The sequence below is a fragment of the Triturus cristatus genome, chromosome 10 (genome assembly GCF_964204655.1).
Source record: "Triturus cristatus chromosome 10, aTriCri1.1, whole genome shotgun sequence".
Classification (NCBI taxonomy): Eukaryota; Metazoa; Chordata; class Amphibia; order Caudata; family Salamandridae; genus Triturus; species Triturus cristatus.
In genome coordinates, this window is record NC_140593.1 from 1033651108 (window position 1) to 1033675486 (window position 24379).

Consider the following 24379-nt stretch of genomic DNA (forward strand, 5'->3'; position numbering starts at 1 on the left):
GCAGCATGTGTACTAATGTGTGATCCATAAAGATCATATCTAGCCATTCACATGTCTTTTGGGATGAGAGTAATCTACTTGTTTCAGTTTTTGTGACCACCAGGTCTACCAGGCGACCTCTGAGAGCCTCTGCACTCCTACCTTTGAAAACCCTTCATCCCTCCCATATATATTTTGTCTGGTTTCTTTCTCCATCCAGTGCCAAGTTCTAGTTCCCACTTACCATTAGTGTCCCCCCAGCCAGGGACAGTAACTTTAGGTGCGAATGTGAGAAATGATTCTTGATTGAAACTTGAGTGTCAACTGAGGATACTCAGATCTATCGCCCTCATATGTGACCATTAAACAGGAGACACATGCCTTCTCTATCTGCATGAGTCAGTGAGGAAGAATCCTCTGTGTGTGGTAAAGACTACACCTACCACGGTTTTAATTTTTGCAGAAGCAAAGTACTGTGCTACCAAGGCTCTCAAATGTAGCCTTTACGTAATTCTACCCAGCAAGCGTCTTCCTTGGAGAAGACAAATTTCACCTCCCAGTCACTCATGTACTTGCAGAGTCAGTACACGCTTTAGTCGGAGAGTTTAGCTCTCACACATTGTAAGAAATAATCCGTAATACCCTGTTGCTCTTTCTGGCATATCTGTGGGTCCATCTAGTTTGATGAGGACATAGTTACCCATTCTTAGTAGATTTAGAAACATCTGCTGTACAAAAGCCTGTATCTTATCTTTCAGTTCCCCAGAGGATACACCTGATCTGAACACAGCTGCATTTGGACCAATTCTTAGGTGCACAAGCTTTCCTAGGAGGATTTTGTTTTGTTTGTGCAAAGCGAGCACCTCCTGCCTATGGAATTCAAGCTCAACTGATTCCCCCTGTCATTGAATTCTTCTGAGTAAGACACCAACTTGCCTAGATCTTGAACTTTTTTCTTTACTTCCTGGTGAACTCTACCCAGTTCTGCACTTAGGGCAAACTACTCCTTAATGACAAGGAACAGCCCCCTATGAATTATTTTGTGACCACTGAGGAGTCTTCCTGTGTCGCTAGTGAATTCACTTTGAGTAGGTCTCCGTTGGGGGTGTTCCAACTTTGGTCAGCACTGTAAATAGTTTTATTGGTCCATGATCTAGTTCATATCTCTTTAACTGTTCCCTTTTTCCCTTGGTGCCTGACATCATGCAGCCTTAGAGCTCTCCTATCTCTGGTTTTCCTAGAACAACAATATGCTGCTGCACCCTTTCAACCGCATCTCTCATGGAATTGTCTAGGGAATCCCACAGGGTCAGCCCTATTCTTCCCTTAAGTTCACATGTGAATGCAGTAGAACTTACCTCATAAAAGTTAAGAGTTAGTGCTGCTCATTAGTCCACCATAGCTTGTCATGGTTTGATGTCACTAAAGAAATCCTTCATAAGCTCATGTCTGTCCCACTCCTCTGCGGTTTCTCAGTTCCCTGTTGAGTTATGTCTTTTGCCACGTAAGGATTGCCCCCCCACACAGTTTATAATTCTTTCAGAGGTAAGTAAGTGGCCTTATGGTTACTTCCTACTGAAGACAGTTCCCTGCTTCAGGCCTCATGCTTACTTCACCTAGTTGTACAGCACCAAGGATAGCTGGCAGATCGTCGCTGCTGTCCCGTAACAAATCTGTGCAGCAGATTCATGTGGTGTTAATATGTGGACACAAAAGCAGTTTGTGTCCATTGTTTCCCACTAGATTTTAAGGTCATCAAGGGCGGCTTGTAGTTGGGCCTCAGCAAGCAAACTCTGGTCACTCTTATACTGAAGATGTGAGCAGAGAGCATTCAGGTTTTACGTAGAATAACACATGGATAGTACTCATTGGTGATTTTCCCAAAAACAAAGTATATTGGGACATTACCTACCTCACAATGTACAAATTAGAGATTATGAAGATTTGTTTGCTGATCTCACTGGCAGCAGGTCCAGTATCTGAAAGCAGTGAGAAGTATTGACAAATGTTCTTAATTTTAGCAGCAGACTTACAGCTGTGCTCGTTGCACACACTGCAACGATTTGAGAATCATCCCATGCCCATTCCCACAACCGAGAAACTTGCATAATCTAATTTGGCACTAATTACTACTTTAACAATTCCTTTGTTACAGGTATCATCAATGTCTCAGAGTAAAGAATGTTGAACACACAATTAACCCACTTCTTTGTTTGCCTGCGGACAAGGAAGTGGAACCAAACCAAATTTAGGGATAAAAGAAAGGCTGATGGAACGGTATAGCAGGAGCACAATAACAGTACTTTGTATTTAGAACCCCTCGGCAACCACTTCTTCCAGACGCTGCCTCGTAAGGGTATGAAATATATAATATATATCTACAATAATAATAATAATAATAATAACTATAGAGTGGCTGCTACCACTCTATTATATATATAAAATAGAGTGGTAGTAGCCACTCTATAGTTATAATTAGGGTTACCCAGAGATGGGAGTTCCTCATATTTTTGTCCTTTAATAACTTTGCACCTGTTTGACGAATGTAGGCAGAACTTTGCAGACTTATTGCATCTATTTAGATTAATGGAGGATTAAAGTTTTTGCAGGGTTTGGGCAAGAGGGTGAACATAAAAAAAGGGGGGGAAATGACACAGAATTGAAATCCAATACATTTTACACAGACATTTGTAGTTCACATAGCGTGAGAACAGCTGAACGGATTTAAATGAAATTCAGCAAGATTAGGCATAATGGTGCATGGATGATTCTTTTGAGTGCTACGGGTCAGTAGAGTAAGTATTTTTAAAGTTATAAGGCCTTTTGACTTAGTAATATCTGCTGTAGTATCTGTTGTGTTATTTTCACAAAATTTTCAAAGTATTTGGCAGCAGTACAGCTGTACATAGTGAGGACAAGTCATTAGGGGATTGGCTAATGGCTGCCTATACAAAAGTTAAAGGCAGCCATGTTGGTTCTAGGTATGGTTTGCCGGTGTTCTGCTTTACGTTTCAGATCTCAGTAAGTATTAGGTTTGGTATTTTTCCCCTGCCTATTAACACTAGTACAGTGGTATGAGGTAGGGGAAAATATGTACAAGTTTCTATGAATTTGAATAAAAAAAGTTTCTTTTTTTTTTTTTTTTTTAAAACAGGAGTACCTTGGTACTGGGAGTACCGCAGCGCCCGAAACTTTATTTTTTTTTAATTGCTTAATATACTGTAATGTATTATATTAAGCCAATTTAGTAAAGTGTATTTTCTATTGTCTACATATTTAAAAATGCATAAAATAGTCCACAGTAGCTCGTTTATATCTACAAATTACCGCGCTACTAAATAAGATTAAAAAGTTTTAAATGGGAAGCTCACCCTCGACTACTATAGAAATGTATAAATAAAATCTCTACCGATTACTACTTAAATAAAGCAGAAATAGGTAGTGAACAAAAAACGTAATACTTACCTATATGTTAGACCCTAACCCAGAATGCAGCGAAACGCAGATTGCAGCACACCACAAAACTGCGATTAATAACTACATGGCTGCCTTTTACCTTTGGTAAATACAGCCATTAGGCAATCACATCATCACTTATCAGCTCCATATAACATGATATACCGTGAACTTACCATGGTATATGGTACGGGGCATAATATATAACTATTTTTTACAACATATAGGTTAAATAAAAACTAGATCCACTATGTACATATACTACCAAAAACTAACATTTACACATCAAAATGTATATCCCTGCCAAATACCATTTACATCCGTTAACAGTCTTTCCCACAATGTCTGTTTCAATTAACACACTCCACGACACTGCACTGTACGCTAATCCACTGAACACCACCTCACTGTATGCGATTATACTGAACACCACATCATTCTATTACACAACACTCTACGCCATGACACTCTATGCCACTCTACGACACTCCACAATGTGCCACTTCATGGTACACCACTGCACTCTACGCCATTACAATTTACGCCACTCTACTCTTCGGCACTCCACTGTATTCAACTGCAGTATGCGCCACTCCACTCTACCCCAATACATTTATTTATTTATATAGCGTAGACATGACCCAGGCAGGTATCAGAGTGCTTTACAGATGATCAAGGACAAAAAGAGTTGGCCAGTAGGTCAGTAACAACAACAGGGATAAGCAAGATACTGGAGTAAAAAAAAGGAACAAAGTATCATGACATCGCAAAAGGATATATATATGAACAACAAACAAAGATAGATGTTGAGAACAGTCATAGGTCACAGACATAGTCAAAGTCATAGGATCAAGTGCGAAATACATTCTGGCAGTACCACTGAGGGCGAGGCAGTCCATGGAGGAGGAGCGAAACCCGCATGTGGTGAAACCAAACAACAAATTGTACATAGTGGGCACATTCAAAACAAAGGGTGTTCATCAATAGAGCTTTCACTTCTTTTTTGAAAGATGCCGTTGAGGGAAAAAGTCTGATTTCGGGAGGCAGGGAGTTCCAGATTCTCGGGGCAATACCCGAGAACGCTAGATTATAGGTCTTCTTTCTTTTGAATTTTTGAGGTTTTAGCAGTAGGGTGCTCAAACTCCATTGGTACCATTGTATGCTATTTACACTGTACAACACAACATTGTACCCCACTGTATAGCACTACATTTTACGCCTCTACTATTCCACTGTACAACACTACTCTACGCTAAACCACTACATGCCACTCCAGTGAACGTCACTAGGCTTAATGCCACTTAACTCAATTACTCCACTCCACTCCACGCCACTCCAGTCTAGGCCACAGCAGGTACCTCATTCCACTCTAACACTATTCGACAGTACACTTTTCAACATTTTCCTCCACTGTATTGTACTACACTCTATTTATTAGCACTCCACTCGACAACAATAAACTGATAATTTAAAAAACAAGTGATTCAAATTTTAAAAACCATTGAAATTCCATGAAAAAAACTAAGATTAACCCCTTCCATACCCATGACGGAACGGTTCCGTCATGAGCATCGGTTGCGCTGTGCTCATGACGGAACCGTTCCGTCATGGGCCCGCCCGCGCTCGAACCCTTCAGCACCGCGGGGGAATTCCCGCAGCGCTGAAGGGGTTAAGATAAGGATAAGTTAATTAAGAAAATGTTATTTCTTCTTTGTATACAAACCCAACTTAAACTACACAAACATTATAAATTTATATTTATAACTAGCATTCATGATTTTACACACCACTTTCAAATTACTACAAGTCATAGTTGTAATTCACATTTATACTTGCGCACCTCCTTTAAATTACAATAAGTGCACCTAAGTACACAGCCTTGTCACCTCACTCGTTACACTACATTAACTAAAACGCGCACCTTCTCCATGCACTAGTTATAATCTTGTATATTACACAAGTTATAGCATGTGAAATCCTAACATTGATAACACTTACGACATTGGAAATCTCATGATTTTTCAGAACAAAGTGCATGGTAGAGTGGCGAGTTCTAGTTCTAGTCTGCAAGAGGGTGGTTCTTAAAAGCTCAAACAGAACTAATGAAGTTATACTCTCATCCTCGATTGCACTTTGCTAAAGACATCCAGTTAATGACAACATGGATAGCCTTGATGAGTAACTTTTCTTGATCGGCTGGTATTTGTTGAGGCGTGGTAATGGGATCACAGAACAGGTGTTTCTAGGATGAGACCGTACTCGGGAGGTAAATAATAATGCTGCATACGAAGCTGAGCTGCCTTTTGCCCGCGAGTCATGAGAAAAGGTGTTTTTTTAAGCCTTGGCTGTGTGAGCATTGGGAGTCTTCAGAGCAGGAAGCGACCTGTAGAAACAGGAGTAGACGTTGGTCAGAGTTTCACTGACCTATGTCACAAGGAAAGCAGAGTTGCTCCAACTGTGCAAACATTACAATTGCCAAGAGATGTTCCCATTTTTTAACGCTCCGAATTTTAGAAGGTGTCATGGAGCATAAATGTGGTTACTTTGGGAAGTAGTCTCCTTCACAAAAGCAGTGATGTTCTCGTGTAAGGAAATCTTTTCATTTGAGGCAGAGGCAAACATTTTTCCCCCTGCTTTAGGGAAATAGAAGCGAGGAGTAGTTTGATTCTTAGGGAGCACTGCATAGGTTCCTGGTCACATAGAATCAGTGCTTGTCAATAATGTTCATACTAATAGTTATAGTATGGGGTGCCTGGCATACCACAATGTTCGGTCCATATTGGTCTTTTATTCAGTTCCGACATCTAGATTCTGAGTGGCCAATAAATGCACCAAATGCAGCATCTTTGTAAAGATCTAAGTTAAGCACCTTAAAAAGGTGAAATGATGCAGCCATATACTACAATTGTTGTGTCAATCACAGAGAACATTAGATCAACCAATTACGTCTTGTTTTAACAATCTTTTATCTAATACAGGACTTGGGTGAATGGACAACTTCTTGAATCTGCGGCAAAGAAATTATCATATGTAATGATACGTATCTGTCTGTCAATTGGTACTGAGTAACCTTAATCAAGACAGGTTCACAGGATATAAGAATGAATACAAGGTGCTGTATAAATCTTCACCCTCCTCTAAATTGCTTGGTCTTTGTTAATGAAGCAGATGATAATCAGGAAAAAGACGGTCTGAAATCCTAAACCTAGTCCAAAGTAATGTCCTTACTTTATTTTCTACATATTTAATATAACACACACCAAGTTCTAATGAGAACAAAGCACTTTATAAAGGACATTTTTTTAAAAGCAGGAGTATCTCCAACATGTATGGGAAAGAATATAGTGTGCAGTGTCTAGTCGAGACTGGATTACAGAAACAAGAATAATATGTGGAAGAGGGCCTAGCAGCATGTTACTGGAAAACTATTAGCACACGGTTGATATAGGTTTTTTAACACACAATCACAACGTGAGCAAAAAAGGATTCTAAAGTGACTTCGCCAGAATCACACAATTTGTGGTCCATTGCCAATGCTAGGGTTCAAAGTAAGGTCTTCAGATACTAAACCACATTTCCCTTCTCAATTGAACTGCAATGAGTCCCAATGATCTCTCGAGTGTATGTACAGCTTCCACAAAATGAGAAATGTTCAACAAACATTGGTGCACCATCACGCTTTACAATTATTGTTCATACCTATTTTATGTGTTCTAATGAAGATCACATTGTTTGCTCCACTTTCAATTGACTGGAATCTCCTGCAGTTCTTTCCTGTTGAGGAACGAATTTGATCGACTTCTTTCTTAAGGGCAGCTTCAACATCGTCATCTTCCTCCTCTTTTTCAGATCCTTGGGAATCTTGTTCTGCGAACTATATAAAGTATTTAATCATAAGCAATATCACAATCACTATTTGCAGATTCCTTTTATGTGCCTTCAAACTTAAATAAGTCAGTAAAATGCGATAGGAAGAGTGGCTATGAGGGCTGCCAGACGTTCTAAACAGTCAGGAATGATACAGAGGTCTATAGCCAATCCAAAATCAACACAGAAGCTCATCTTTTAGCTGCAAATCAAACATAATAGCTGTTCATGAGAGAGAGTAAACATAAGATCGCAGATCGCAGATCATGCAAATATTTCGATAATAAAAGCTTTCCTTGAATTATTCAAAAACGTAAAACTACATCCTATGTTCATTTAAACGTTGAATAGAAGGAACTAATTAGGTAGAAACAGGGAGCAGGTTTATGAGAAGGCAAGATCTGAACATAATAGTTATGAACTTTGCACTGAAATGTGGAAAACATGAAGTGTCTGAAAAAGTAAAGCAAGGACAAGAGCACGTCTACAAATTCAAAGGAGAAGAGATGACAGATGATTCAAGAACATATCGAGCCAATGCTGAAACAATCACAGAATTCTTTCAAGTACAGCATTTTCATTTTCATTATCCCAGCCAACTGAGTGCCTCTCCAGAATGAAGCGTGAATGCCGACAGATTTACAGTTTACCGATACAGAACCCCACCTATAGGGCCTGATTAGGATGGTGGTCGGACTGGGGCCCAGCCGCAATGCTGGTGGGAAACGGGACCACCTGACAAGCTGTTGGCAGTTCCTCACCCTGAATCACTATGCGACCGCAAACGTGTATATTTTGTATTGCGGCAGATGCTGCGGGCATCATGCGGTGTCTGCCACATGGTGCAGAGATATGTTGGGGGGCAACATAGGTGTCCCCCAGGGACCATGTCAGAGGGCTAGGGAGGAAAGGGGGCCCGCTACAGGACCCCAATGTCCCTTTCCACCTGCCTTATCATGGCGGGTAAACCACCATGAAACGGCCGACGGGCAGGAACATTGTAATCCCTACAGCCGTGCCTGGTAGGCACCGCCACTGTTTTTTTTTTTTTTCTTGGTCCTCAATTTCCACCCTTGGTTGCTAAGTGGGGGCGCAAGAAATTGCTCCTCGCCAGACAACCATTGGGGACAGAGAGAAGGAAGGTATAGCTGCAGTTGAGTACCCATTGCAGACAGTCTCGAGGGCGCCCTAATGGATACGCAGCTCACTTCGGATATTCAACGCATCCATAGAGAGCCTTTTAAGAAAAATCCCCAAAGAACAAAGCCAAGAAAGATCTTAGTGAACTTTCACACATATTGTCTTAAGGAAACTATTTTTAATCTGGCCCTTAAGCAGAGATCTGTGAGTGGGAAGGGATACAACTTTCAGATTCGATCTGACCTTTCCAGGTCCACCTTGGATAAGCAATGGGAATTTGGTAGTAGACTGGAAGCTTTTAGAAGCTTCGGAGCAGTAGCCCAACTACTTTTCCCTGCGGCATTAAAAATTATGTACAAAATTAAAATGCACAATATAACAGCGGTCCCGGCGGTAGATGAGCTATTAATGACTATGGGGAAGGATAAGGGAACATCAGGGCAGGGGCAGGTGTAGTGTAATTATGGAAAAATTCTGTTGTAAAGAGAAGTAATATTGATGCTGTGGGAAGATACTCAGTAGTATATATAGTTGTTGGCACATATTTCTTTAGCACGAAACCAACAGATGGCATCTAGATTTAGCAGATTATGGCCGGGAGTAAGCGAGTGGTTGCACTGCCTTCTGGATCCTCCAGATAGGTAGGGTAAGGGTTGGGGTTTTCCATGGGAGGGGGGGGGGGGGGAGGAGGGGGGGTGGGTAGGGGAGGGCACATGGGGGGTGTGCATTGGGTAAAAACAAAAAAATTCCTCACTTTCGCTCTTATTTTTTCTCATTTTTCGGGGGTTAGTCATTGTATAAGTGATAATAGTTATAATAGGGGGTACAGTAGCAGAATTGCAGGGATGAAGAGTGAGTGTAGCAATAGGACTCTGTTTAACATGAGGATGGTGACGTTGATGGGGAGAGGTCATTTCAATTATGAGTAACTTGAGGTTTATCTCTTAGAATATAAATGGTCTGCGCACTAGCCCAAGGAAGGGGAAGATAATGCAATATTTGCGTGACTCCGATGCGCAGGTAATTATACTCCAGGAGACTCATTTGACGGAAAATGAGTTACTCTTAGCAGTTAAAAAGAATAGTTGGATCGACTTTTGGGTATCGACCTCACAAACATCACACATTAGGGGCGTAGCAATCTTTAAGAAATCCATAAAGGCTAGATTAGTCTCAAAGATGGTGGACCCAGGTGGCTTATCGTATCAGTAATCATAGCCGGATCACCTATTACTATTGTAGGATACTACGGCCCCAATTGTGATGACCCGTCAGCTTTAAAAACTATTTTCCCTCACCTGCTTCTGTTTCCAGAGCCAACTATTTTTGCAGGAGACTTTAACATAGTCTTAGACCCCCTACTGGATAAATCTTTGTCTAGTAGAGCTGTAGCTTTATCTAGAACTAGGTCCTTCCTGCTTGATAATATGAAGCAGTTAGGATATATAGACATTTGGAGAGTAAAGTTTGGGCAACAAAGAGCAATCTCATTTCGAAACTATAAGTACCACCATCAGTCGAGAATCGATTATATTCTGATCAGCCAAAAACTGGTTGGCTCGACACAAAGTATATTATATCTCCCATTTCATCTTTGGGATCAAGGGGCAGTCTATTTAGAACTAGGTGGGCTCCTCAAAAGCCCTACGAAAATCTGGTCTTTTGATCGCTCCCTACTTTTAATCGTCAGAAATTATTGACTCTCTTCAAATTGAAGTTCAGAACTTTATGGACAATAATATTGGCTCAGCCTCCCCTGATTGAGTCTGGGATGCGTTCAAACATTCTTAAGGGGCATGATAAGGAATAAGGCCACATATAAGAAAAAGAGGTATAGGGAGTTAGTAACCTCTTTGGAAGATGAGATGGGCAAAATACAGACTGAAATAGGGCTAGATCCGGACGCCCCGGCTAACATCTTACAGGAAAGACAGAATAAGATAGTTGTTTTGAGAGGTGAATTGGATTCGGTCTTGAATTCACGGATGCTTGAGAGGTGGGAAGCGAGTAAATTAGCCCACTTTCAATATGGAGAGGGAGCTGGGAAGCTATTAGCTTGGAAAATAAAAACTGACCAGATTAGAAACAATATCGATGCAGTCATTTCTGGGGGGGGAAACATATTCTTCTGACGAAGATATCACACGAATATTTCGGGACTTCTTCTGTAATATATATCATGATGATAAGAATATCGAGAAAGCGCAAGTGGAAGACTGGTTGAAGGATATATCCCTTCCAGAATTGTCTCTTCAACAGAGTATTTCTCTAGATTGTGAGATTACGGAGGAAGAGGTTAAGCGGGCTATCCAAAAATGTAAAAAGGGTAAGGCATCGGGTCCGTGTGGCTTGCCATCTGAAATCTACACGTCCTTGGAGACGAAAATCCTCCCATATCTTACAGTACTGTTTAATCAGATTCTTCGTGAAGGTATACCTCCTCCATCCTCTTGGAACAGTGCCTCTATAACCTTGATATTGAAATCAGGAAAGCCAGCTTCTAGTTGTGGTTCAAATAGACCGATTTCCATTCTAAACTCAGATTATAAAATATTTACGTCAGTTCTGTCAGACAGGTTGGGAGCAGTAGTGACTGGGGTACTGCATCCAGACCAGAAGGGCTTTGTGAGGGGCCGTCAACTATACGAGCTGACATGATCTCATTGCAGCCATTGATATGGCTACAACAGAGTCTCTCCCATTAGCTATTCTCACATTGGATGCAACCAAGGCCTTCGATAGGGTGAATTGGGTTTACCTGTCGAAGGTCTTGAGTAGGTTTAACATCGGAGAGAGATTCTGCCGAACTGTGAAACTCCTATATCAAAGCCCTTCTGCCTCCTTGTTGATAAACGGAGAGCTGTCTGATCCATTTAATATATCGCGTGGTACGCGCCAAGGCTGCCCTCTCTCCCCCCTCTTATTCGATCTATACATTGAACCTTTCGCTCAACGATTGAGGGATGAGCGTAATATCAAACCCTTCATGTTTGGGGGTTGGGAGAAGAGGGTAGCCTTGTACGCGGATGATATCCTCGTCTTCTCCTCGGAGTTAAGCACGGCGCTTCCCAATGTGACGGCACAGGCACGTGATTTTGGGAAAATTTCTGGATACGAGATTAATGCTTCCAAAACGGACATCATGGTTTGGAATGATCCCGTATCCACGGAGGGGGTACAATTGAGCACCAGTCTACGGTATTTAGGGATTAATATCGTCAGAGATATAAATGAAATTGCATCTTTAAACTTTACTACTGTTGCTAAAGAATGTAGAAGACTCTTGCGATCTTGGTCTTCTCTCCCCTTGACAATCTTGGGCAGAGTAAACTTAAGAAAAATGTCCATATAAAAGAAAATATCATTTTTGTTTAACACCATTCCTCTTTTTTTTTTAACCTTCCTTAATTATTAAACTTCAAAGTAATTTTAGTTCTTTTATTTGGAATGACCACACACCCAGGATTGCCTGGAAAAAAACTTAGGCGGCGTAGAGAGAAGGGGGGTTTGGCGGCACCTGATCTTCAACTATATGCATGGGCATTTCAGCTTTCCCATGCCAGGATGCTGCTAAAAATGCCCTCAAACTCAGTCATTTGTTGTATGTTTGCAGCATTGCTTAGAGGGGAGGGGGCGACCCAGCAGGGCTTCTTGTTTAAATTTGGTGACCCGAAACTTTTAAAAAAAGTGAAATTGAAAGTGCTGCGAGACATGGCAAAAACGTGGAGTAAACTCAGATGTTTGTTAAAGATGGATTACTTCACAAGTAGGGCACCATTGTGGGAATCACCAGGCTCTCCAGCTTGGTTGATGGACAGCCTTGCATTACCTCTAAGGGAGGCGGGGTTGGAGGTTTGGGGGGGGGGGGGGATCTATTGGTGGAAGGGGCTTTGTTTCCATGGGAGGCTCTAGTATCTAAAATAGGACCGGGCCTCTCTAGGTTCAAGTTCCTTCAAATTGCAAGCTGGACACACTCACAGATCTCTGCTAGGAACAGGTGTTTGCTAGGAGGAGCTAGCAACCTAGAGACACAGCTACTGGACAAACCACCAGCCCGAAAGGAGGTCTCAATATGGTATGCGCTATTATTAGAAGAGCTGGATGGAGAATTCAAACTGCCAGATATGTTGTGGGCTTCTACCATTATGGACCAGAATATCGAGAATTTGTGGTTTACATCTTTGAAGACCATGTGGGACATTGTGAAACCTGCTTGGCTCCGTAGGAACCATCTTTTTACCCTACATAGGGCCTATTACTCGCCACAAAGGCTCTCTAAATTTTCTAATGGTGCCCTAGTGGTATGCCCTAAATGTGGTCTGATTGCTGCCTCAGACATACACATGTTTTTTGAGTGCCCCCTTTTGACCCCGTATTGGAAGGCGATAAGTACATCACTCTCATCGGTTTTGGGCCTTGATGTCCCGATAACTTCATCTCTTGTAATTTTTGGAGTTTCTCCTGAAGTTCGGGGTCCGTCGAAGAACCTTCTTTTTTATTGCATATTATTGGCCCGTAGGGAACTTTGCAGGAAATGGAAGGAACAGACTCCTCCTACTGAGTTTGACTGGCGTTCCGCAGTTTTGCAAACTTCTAAAACTGATCTAACGAGAGTTGGTAATTCTACCAAAAGAAGTTTCTGGCTTCAGTTGAATTGGGTGCAACTGCGGTTCTGGGCAATGGGGTTTTTTTATTTTGGTTTTTTCCCCCCCATGGTCCAATGATTAAGCCGCTTGAGGTATTCTAGGCGCTGGGCACCGCCACTGTTGTAGGCATACAAGTCCCTCCGACGGACTCTGATTCGTGGCGGTCAGTCTCTCCGACCACCAACCATCCGCCCGCCATCCTAATGTGGCGGGCGGTAATCAGTATTACGATGGCAGTGGGACCGCCACCAACGGGCTGTCGGAGGCAGTCCCACCATCATCGTTTTCAGGCCCATAGTCTTCTCTGGTGTCCCGTGTAAGCGTGACGACCGCTCACGCTGCATTGAATGAACCAAACAATATGAAAAAGCAAAGGTTAAAGTGGAGTTATGGTTAGTCAACATATGTTTAAAAACACACCAGAAAATCACCTAAAATAAACACAGTTAAAGTGCAGTTATGGTTACACATTGAAACCTAAAGTACGCCAACTTTTGCAAGTTTAAGTCAGGACCACGATCTATAACCAACACAATAGCCATGCAAATTAACTCGCATAACAATTAAAATTCTCATGACCTCACCCTTAATCAACCTCATACTTACAAATGTTGTAAATCATTTTACAGATGAGACTGCATATCATAATATACCTACCACGTTGATAAACAGGACTACAAACGTAATATTTGGATTAGGTCTGCTGTTTGATTATGTTCATTTGTTTTTTGTGATTTGTAGAGCGCCTGGCTACCTAAAACAGGTTTCCCAGTGCTGGACATCACAAAAACATAGGTCCGATCTAGATATTACCAAATGTAACACCCAATAATCAAGAGTTAGGGTGATAGAAACAGCCAGGTGTTAAACAGTTTACTAAAAATTGTGAGTGTCCTACAGACTGGTATTCCAGAGATTAGGGCCCAGATATGCAAACGCCCGACATCCTTGACGGGATTTCCTAACTCTGGGAACCACTGCCAGCTCAAGGTTACTTGAGCAAATCGAGCATTTAGGTATATACCAAGCCACTAAAGATCTCAGGTACAAAGGCCCAGTGTTGGAGAGGCATTTACGCATATAGCATAAAGCTTTGAATTGGACATGAGGTCCCACTGGTAGCAAATTTAGCTTGTGAAGAAAGCTGGCTGAAGAAGTGAATGTAAGAGGGTGGAGTAGAAGGTGTGCAGCAGCGTTTTGTACCATCTGGAGACATTTGACTAGAGCTTTCAAGGTACCCAGGTAGAGAACACTGCCATAGTACAGTCTGGACTAGAGACTGGGCTACAGTCCTCTGTACTGAGACCAGAAGACAGACAAGAATTTTCCTCAGCCATTTAAGTATGCCAATGCAGGTGGCAGCAACTTTGTTAATCTGATAGCTTATGCAAAGCTTGCCATCATTACACTTTGCTTTTTATTTGTATAAATATTGTGATGTGTTAATTTAGCAAATGGTGGTTTTTGCCTAGATTTTTCGGTTCCCTAGTTTGGGAACAGTAGGATTTCTACAATTCATTTTACAATGGAGGAAGGCAGAAGATTAGGTCATTTCCCAAGCATTTCTTAGCCCTTTCAGCACTTAGCTCTTTCAGCAGGTGGGACTAGTGTTTATGATCAATGAGGAGATATGAGAAATAATTTGCTTATAAGTGTGGGAAATTATCAGGTATTTGAGGGCATAAATGTGCTCAGCACTGTGGGTTGGAATGCAGACTCTAGTGATGGAATATTTATAAGGAGGATACACCACCTTGTTTTTCAGGTCTCGCCTTGCTATCGCGTAAGCGATCGCAAAGCAAGACTATAGTAAGGGGCATTTAAAAGTGCTCCGAAAATCGGATTGCATTGCGAGCACGCGCACAATCACGCGCATCGTGCCGCCATGAAATCCGTTTGGCATCGCACTTCAAAGGGTCCGCTCCCCCGCCTGGAAAGCGCTCACCCGCCCCCGCCAAGCGCGCGCGCCACGCTCCGCCGGGCTTGTCTTGTTGTTCTTTTTTGCTACATTCCTTTATTTTACTTTGTCTCTTTTCATAGGTAATTTTTCCTTTCCCACCATTCCCGCGTTTACACCATTCTTTTTCTCTTTCTTTTGTGTGTCTCTTTGATTTAAACACAGTCCCCAGTTGTTAACTCATTTATATGATTTCAAGCGTGATGCATTTCTGGGGTTAGATTGTTAAAGCAGCAGCGCTAGAGTGATTTACCCCATGGAAGAAATGGCTTTGGTGCACCCAAACTTCAAGTCACCACCGTGTTTCTTCTTCAAGCTGTAAAAAAACATTCATTCTTTCTAGGTCAGTGAGTGAATGAAAATTGATTTCATTCTACGGGATGTTGAAGCCTTTTAAATCTTGGTAAGGGGTAACATTGTCATCCAACGGTTTCTGCCCGCCCACCTTTCTGCAACACAGCTTTATTTACCTAATGCGGCAACGTTACCTTTTCAACACTTTCCTTGCATATTGCCTTTAAGTTCACCCTATACGTCAGAATGTTAGAGCGGGTCACATATTGTACATATTATGACGTAAAATGCATGCCACTCATTACCGTTTTTGGAAAGTTGCCATCCTCCTCCCTCGCTATCTATCCTCTACAAATTAAGTGTTTATGCTTGCCTATTTCCCACGTGACATACGTATATCTGCCGTAGGTACACCTTTGTGTTGCGTAACAGTTAAACTTTTATGTGGTGTTTTGCTTCTCCTTCGCAAAACTTTGAAAGTTATTGAACTCCAGTAAATGTAAAAAAGGGTTTTGTATTTTTTGTTCTGTTACACTTTGAAACGTTTTTTTAGATACTAATCCATATATGGTTGTGGGGTGGATGTCCTAGATTTTTTTTACCGTGATGTACGTTTACGTTATGTTGCCGAGTATTCGTACTAGAAGAAACTGGCTGAAAATGGCAAAATGCCAATGTGGCGGCTACTGTTGGACTAGGGCCGCTCATTTCTCCATTCTGTCTGCACTCTGAAAAACAGAAACCATGTTTATGCCCTCTAGTGGAATGTCAAGCAATCTACGGAAAAAATGAAACCTAAAACGTTGATATAAATGTATTTACTACTTTTGGAGCACACTGCTAACTCTCTGGGCATCTTGGCACTACGTCAAAAGCACAGCCTAATGGCAGCTTTAGAATTCATAGCTTAAGTTGCCATGCAACTGCCGATCCATACATAACAAGCATTTGCAATGCAATAGGTCTCGCATTTACACGAGTTTAAGCTATTGGCATTGTAACTGACAATGCCTTTTATTTATGTTTTAAAAACCAAAACATAAATAAAAGGCAGTGTCATTTACAATGCCAATAGCTCAAACTCGCGTAAATGCGAGACCTATTGCATTGCAAATGCTTGTTTAAATTGAGCGAGCGTCAAAAAGTGTATAGAAATATATTTTAACTGTAGATTCTAGCCTGGGAGATGAGCATACAGAAGATCATCAGCACAAAGAGTCGAGTCACGTATATCTTTACCCTCAAAGAATAGCCCGTCTACAAAATGATGTTAATGGAGGGCAATGCCAGAGGTTCCACTGATATGGCAAATAGTAACCCAGTGGATTCCAACATTTCACCTTTTAAATTCACTGGTGCCATAGAGCCAGAATATAATAGGGATATTCAGCTGCCGAACTGTTCACCCAGTCCAATTCTTTAAAGAGCATCTAGCATGACTCTAATCTCCAGAGTGTCAAATTACTTTTCGGCATTGAGCATCACCATCACTGCCAGGAGGTCTGGGTCATTGTGGTGTGAAAGTGAAAATGGTACACATGTCATGCACCATGCAACGTGAAGGTATAAATCCTGACTGGTTTGGGAGGGCAATGCCAAACATATTTGGAATTAGTCTTTGATCATAACTGCTGCCATATTATTTGTGTCAAAATTATGGACAGTGGTCTGTAGGAGTAGTACAGGATGTTTGTCTGGTTTTCATGTTGGGATGATCAGTTCCTTCTGTAAGGTTGATGCGGGAATTACCTACTCGCACACCTCTCTGTGTACTACCAATTAATGGCGGAGGGGTAGCAACTATAGCCCTAAATTCACAAAACATTCCATTGTCAGTCCATCACTCCTTGGGATTTGCCTCCAGCTGTGAACTTAACGGTGTCCATAATTTCAGATGTTGAGCTAGGTTACACTGATGCTTCCTGGCTGAGGTCCTCCAACCAAAAAGCACACTGATCTCCTCAAGGAAAGTTTTGATTCTTCGCTGGAGGCAAATGTCTGTGAGGAGTATAGTCTAGTACAATAATAAGTCAAGCCAGATAGTGTATTGGGAGAGCCCCATATCTGTTGGCATGTGTTATTATGAATCATAGAAAATGGGCATGTACTCTCCCTGGTTGTTTACCTTCACCGCAGCATCTGGCAAGCTGTAGTATTGCCCACAGAATTTAATTTCTCTGTCTGTTGTGTACCTATATTTCTGCCAATCACAAATTAGTTTTCCCCCTAACATCTTAGGATGTGTGCGATCTTGTGTCGCCACTTTTAACACTTCAATTCCAATCTTCAGTCGCCCGAGTATTGAGGAAATGGATTTTGACACACCAGATTGCGTTGAAAGGCACAGGCCCCTGATGTAGGTCTTAAAGGCTTGCCGCAGCGTCCTTGCACTGAGCCTAAATTAAACTCAAATTAATTACAGAGCACTTATCACACCTCAGTCGTAATGTACCTGTCTGGATGAGTATGTGAGAGGAAACACCCAAGCTGTTCCCTACCCAATGGGATTAGTGACACTAGCACTGGGGAGGGATTCAACAATGTACACAGCAGTAAGAAAACCTCCTGTACCCAGGAACACGTATATGTCACTAACCAATAGTCAAGGCGTGATAATGCATCATATACTGTTGACTAATAACTGACTTCCCTGCACAACGGGTTTCTTTGGCACCACAAAAATAAAAATTGTGTTACTGCATGATTTGTGCAATTGTCCTTCAGCCAGACAACAGGACTCTTGCGACAGCAGAGGCTCTATCTCTGGTGGGGTTCAAGACTTCATTGAAATCCGCTCTTCAGATAATTGAGTGAAGATTTACCTCTAAACAATAGGGATTTGGTGGAGCCAAGTACCAGTGAGAAGTGGACATGCTTCATAACGAACAGAGCCAAGAAATTGGCAGTGTTCAAACTGTCTACAAGGAGAGATTTAAACATTCCAATCTTTCCAATGTCAGCGAATTCCACAAGTCAAATAATCCCAATGTTATTTCGGCTTGATTACACTTTCAGGTCTTTATTTTTCATTTTGATGTTTTCCAGGGTCTTTTCAATCTCATGAAGCCTTTAGGGGTGTGTTGCTGTACAATTCCCTACAAATTACATCCTGATACCCCAGTCTCCTTATCTAGTCTCTCTGAGATGGTACATTGTGGCGGAGTTAGTCTTTCTTGGTAGCAATGGATTTCATGCTGTTCCACATTTCAAACGGAAAAGTGCAGGGTTTACTTCCTCCAATGATGGCAGATTCTGCATCACTTGCCCCCCACCACCAATCTGCATTGCAGAGCACCACTGGTAAAAAAGCAGCTCTCTCTTTCCCCATATTCATCTCCTCTGAGTGGTAGAACCCAAAGTAGTGGCATAGCTTGGGTACAGTTTCCGATGTCCAGTCAAACTATGTCTACAGACTAACCTGCCAAACAAGGAGGCAGGGAAGTTAAAGGAGCTAAAATATCACCGTCAGAAATGAGAGCTAAATTTAGTGGCATCTTTGACCAATACAATTTAGTCAGTTGAGGGTTTTCCTATCGTGTTTTCCAGTTGTATAGTGTGACAGTGAGATCGGGCAGAAGTCAATGTTTATGTGCAATCTGTCCCAGCAACATTAAGGGAATTTTCAGGGTGACCCAACTCACATTGTAGTTCCAAGAGGATGACTACTTCTGCATTTTCAAAATGGGCTTCTGTGTCACTCCTTCACTGATCAGCAGTACCTGCACGGCAGTTTGATGCTATTACAGTCTGGACATTTCCGTATGCCCATTGCCGCTCCTCGCCTGCTCTGCCCACCTCTTTGGCATAAGGACCAAAAACACTCACCTTCTTGATCAGGCCATCTCCTGTCTGAAACACCGGCACACAAGTACTGAAATCTGCAGCGTATTACAGTTTGGGCTTGTAGCACATTGTGGCAGTCAGCAGGGAAGTGGCACAGGCCGCTCACCTGACTGCAGCTCAAATTCTAAACAGGTTCACCAGCAGCCACTGTTGCAGCCGGGCTTCCGAGGCAGCAATTCGCTAGGATGCACAGCCAACTCTCGCAGTCCACTGCAGCTAGTCACCTACAATGCCTATTCTTCGTCTACTCGCTCCAGAGCATCACCTCTGCATGGAGAACTGAGAATGCCAGCATACTGCCTTGTGTGGCCCATGATGTTCACGCCAAATATTCCATGGAGACTAGAGGTCCACTACTATGTGTCTGGCCACCCAAGATAACTTGATCTTCATCCAAAATAATATTATCTGGTGATGTCACACAGAGTTCACGGAACACAATCACATTGGTAGCTCTTATGATGCAAGAGTGTTCCATGCCTACCAAGTGACAGTTGCTCTGTGCCCCTTAAAATGTAGTCGCATTTCTATCTACTATTAATAAATACCTTCATTTAGACAAGGAAGAGTGCAATCCCTTCTTTCAGTTTTTGGCGACAAGGATGGTGAGCTTTTACAGACAAGAACATTGCGAGACATCGTGAGTAAATCATTTCCTATTTTGGATAGTGTGCTGTATTTTGGGTGAAGCTTTCAAGTACATGGGGCACAGAGACTTGACTTTTCCTTAAGGATGAGTCGGTGTCAAGCATTTCAGCATTTAGAGATTGGAAATACGGTTGGGATACTTACTTCAAAGAAAGTAGTGTGTAATGTGCCAAGCGGCTGAGGAGAATGCTGAACTTGAGTGGCACAGTTTGATCGTGCTGCTTATAATTCTTGCGCATTCAAGTGTGGAACACTATTTATTTTAAGGACGGGGCAGCAGGAAAGAACGAGACGTCAACGTGCGTGCAACTGTATTCTACCTTTTACGCGCAGTGGCATTGGTAGTGACTATTATCTAGTACTACCTGCTCGGAGAGGCCGGTATCACGAGGCTCGTTTCCCATCATAATTCTGTGGGGAGAGTCTCGATAGGCTTGAGATTTTAGTAAGCAACATAAAAAGTGACTGCTTTTCGTGGTGGCCATTTTGTAAAGAATGTTACTTTCCAAGGAGGCTGTAAAAGTTGGAGAAGTGAATTCTGACATACATGTCAGCCAATTCGGTGGGCATATTGGAAAGGGTGTGATTTATTTACAGGAAGCCAGTGCATTTCTCTGTTTTTTGCACGCTGCCAAAGTTGGAGAAGTTGCTTTTATGTTACATTCAGCCATAATTAAAATACCAGTGTGAATTACAGCGATTTGCGCGCTTGCAAACCAGTGTTTTGCACCGCTTTTTTTAAAGAAAGGAATAAATGAATATAAAAAGAGTTCCAACTATTTCTCTTTTCAGTGATTTGCACACTGTTGCAGATTGGACTTTCGCATGTGTGGAGCCTTGTCATATCTACAGTGCAGAATACAGCGATTTGCACACTAGAATTTGTTTTTCTGAGATTTCGATTTTGTGCAAGTCATATTCTGGTCAGTGGTTAATATAAATCACTCCACGCAATAAAAATGCAGGATGCGACACCTCCAGTACAGTTTCTACAGAAACAGGGTGAGCCACCATAGGCATGGAAACTATGGCTGAGATCATTCAAGGCTTACAATAGACCAATAAATGGTCAAAGATTTAGACCAAAAAGGAAAAAAAAAAGCTTGATGTACTATTATTTAGGAGTAGAGGGTCAAAATGTATTCGGTAGCCTACCGATTTATCAACCTCCAGAAGATGATGATTTGGATGAATTTGAATCTGCAGTGGTACAATTGGACAAATATTTTACAAAGATTGAAAATGTACTGGTGCATAGGTACACTTTTTTTTACAAGAATGCAACAACCTAATGAAAGTGTAGATTATTTTATTACTGCATTGATAAACCAGTGTGCTGTGACGAGCACGTTCAGTGGGGAGCTTTACAAACACAATACGTATCTGCAGTGTTGGACACAGAGTGGTCGGAGGCAGAAAGCGGAAACGACGTCAGACACTGGCGACAGAGCACGGGTCAAGTACATTACAGTTAGGTTGAGTAAATTATTCAGGTTACTAGTCCTCTAGGGCTAGTAACATCTCTATGTCTTTGAGTCCTGTTCTGTCATTCAAAATAATGTACCTTTCTGAATCAGTTTGTCTAAACGGAGCAGGATGCTTCTGTCTAGACTAACGTTTCCCAAACTGTAGGTCGCGAACCACTGGTGGGTTGTGAGACGATTTTTGATGGGTAGCGAAAGTTCTGTTCTTCAGAAGGTGAAAGAGCAATACTTAAAGATACCTTTAAATTTTGCATTATCTCGTCACATTTGCTGTGCTTTAAAAATGTTGGTCAAATGTGAGGCTAAGGGCTTCATTACGATGTTGGTCGAAAAAGGTTCCAACCGACTCAGGTTCGGGGAGTCCAACCGACCGATTATGATGTTTCCAAACACCGTCTGCTCTGTCTCCCATTGACTTCAACGGGAGCCTGTGTTCCAACCAACAACACAGGCTCCCATTGAAGAAAGAGGTGGTTGCGGAAAGCCTTGCACCCTCTGGCGGGCACCCCATGGTGCTTTCTACACTGTGCATGGTTGTAAAGAGGGGTCCCACGGGCCCCAACCGGAGGCCTCAGGGGGAAGGGGGGCCTGCTACAGGCCTCCAAAGTCAGTTTCCAACAGCCGTTCAATGTCAGAAAAACCGATTCGGAAAGGCTGTCCGAATGAGACATCGTAATGCTTCGGTCGGAAATGTGGTCCATAGACCTGTACGATTTAGCTGCGCCCGACTCGGAGTCTCTGAATGCTGGTCGGAAACGAGTCATGGGTTAGTTGGAAATATTTCCGAGTCAGTCGGAAGCAGGGGCTTTGACACGGGTTAGGTAAATCCGAATGCCATTCGGAGCCTTTCCGAGCGACATAGTAATTAGGCCCAAGTCTTCTGACAAATTGCTGCTTATTTTTGTTTTAACCCGTGGATTGGTGTTTACTTTTCATTACCTGACTGCAAAGTGAGAAGCGGTTTTAAAATGAACTATGGGCCACACGTACAAGACATGTTTCCAGTCGCAAACGGGCCGAACCGCAGAATTGCCCATTTGCGCCTGGAAAAAATGCCTTTTGGAATGTACATAGCCCAAATTGAAATTTGGTAACTTGTTACCGAAATGCAATTTTGGGTTTGTGATTCGGTATTTGGAAGGGGTGTGTTTAGGGCTTCCCGTCCAACTACCGAATAACATTGGTATGTCAAATGTTTTGTGATCGAAATGCGGTTGCAAAACATTTGCACTTTACCACCAATTCAAAGCTGGTTGTAATGCGTTCGCAAATTGAAAGGAGTCCCCATGGGACCCCTTCCCTTTGTGGATGTTGAGAAAAGATTTTTGAAGAGCAGGCAGCGGTCCCACAGACCACTTCCTGCTCTTAAAATGTTTTTAAAACAAAACATTGATTTTTTACTGTTAAAACATACCGTTGTGCATTTTAACAAAGAAAAAACTTTATTCAAAAGGTAATAAGACATGGTGGTCTGTTGACCACAGCAGGCCACCATCTGTGATGGCTGCGATTCCTATTGTATCGCAAACTGTGACCTACCTCATTAATATTCATGAGGTAGGTTGATTTGTGACCAACTAGGAATAGCAAGTATGAAAAAGAAAGTTTCATCCATAAGGAATTGAGATTTCCAAATATCGACTCGGATAAAATTACTATTTGGAAAGCATTATTCCTATTATTTGTAGATCCGGTCCCATGTGACATCTCTCGCTGGCTACGAAGAGTGCGAAAGGAAAATCTGTGGGATGTCATTTTTTGTAACACCCAATAAAATGTATATACCGGTAAAGTAACTGTACACATATTTTAAAATATATCAGCAATTAGGAAAGCGAAAATGAAACTTTTTTTTTGCAAATGTGAAGTCTAAAAACAAAGATTTTTATAGGAGTAGAACTATAACAAGACACTTTACTTGGTGATGAGCTAATTGTAAATATTTACTAAAACCAGATTTCCGCACTTTATCACTTGCGCTATATAGTTTTATCAGTAAAACATATGCCAGTGCAAGTTTAGTGACCATTCCAATGGAAAAATGTGCTGCCTGTAAAGGACAGCGCACTTCCACAAAATGCTTGGTAATATATTTGCGTGTGGCCAAAGTGTAGCGCACTTCCACAAAATGCTTGGTAATATATTTGCGTGTGGCCAAAGTGTACCACCCCTACATACGCAAAAAGAACTATTGATGGACAGAATGCAGAACAATGTCATACATTCACCCCAGTACAGAGATCTGGGCCTAAATCCATCGTTTTTTTGCTCACCATGCCATTCTAGTTTGGACCCAGCCATATGCAAATCAGTCTTGACTGTGCCCAATGGGAACAGTCCAGCCCGAACTGCCAGGCCAGGTCCTCCCTGGACTGGAAACAAGCATCCTAGGACCGGTTTCGGGGTTTCACCCCTCTTCAGCCAGGATAGCTTGATTCCAGTGGCATGCAGAGCACGGGACTCACGTCTGAGCATACCCGTCCCACTCGGGGTGACAATACATACTACAGCTTTACCCCTCTCATGTTGAATACATTTACTACACTTGTTCTATGTGTGAAGCTAGGATTTTTTCGCACTCCCTATGACTTCAGTGAAGTAAGATTGATGTCAGCACCCCACTCTGAAAATTGTTCCACCACCACTAGGGCTGAAATGTTTTCCTAAGACCAGTTGAAAAACAACCCCTTGCAAGTATTCTCAAGCAACATTCCAGGTGAACCTTCCAGTATTTGCTGCTCTTTTACTTCACAAAGCCATTTTAATAGAGAATGTGATCACTACACATGATCATTCACAATCATACCACTTGTGAATGACTTCACAAGTCAATTGAGATCTATGCAGCTACTGACTTTGCATCTGGAGAACCATGTTCGAGTTGCAGAGTTGACGCAACATGCTTTGATTCTGGGCAAATCACAATCTCATGCTTAAAATAAAATGGATCTGATCTTGTGTAATCTGCTGCTTATGTAAAGCACTCCAATGTCACTGGACAGTGTTTGCACTATATAAAATAGAATATATATTCCAAAATGTACCACTAGGCCACTTTTTAACAA

General features: G+C 42.0%; 1 protein-coding gene across 1 annotated transcript in view; it reads right to left on the minus strand.

Moving 5' to 3' along the window:
• The window catches only part of THUMPD1 (THUMP domain 1 NAT10 acetyltransferase adaptor), a 51718-nt gene that overhangs the window by 23159 nt on the left and 4180 nt on the right, over positions 1–24379 (minus strand). Inside the window, exon 2 of the mRNA XM_085629087.1 lies at positions 7135–7309. Coding sequence (XP_085485213.1) covers positions 7135–7309 — 175 coding nt within the window. The remainder of the gene's footprint in view (positions 1–7134; positions 7310–24379) is intronic.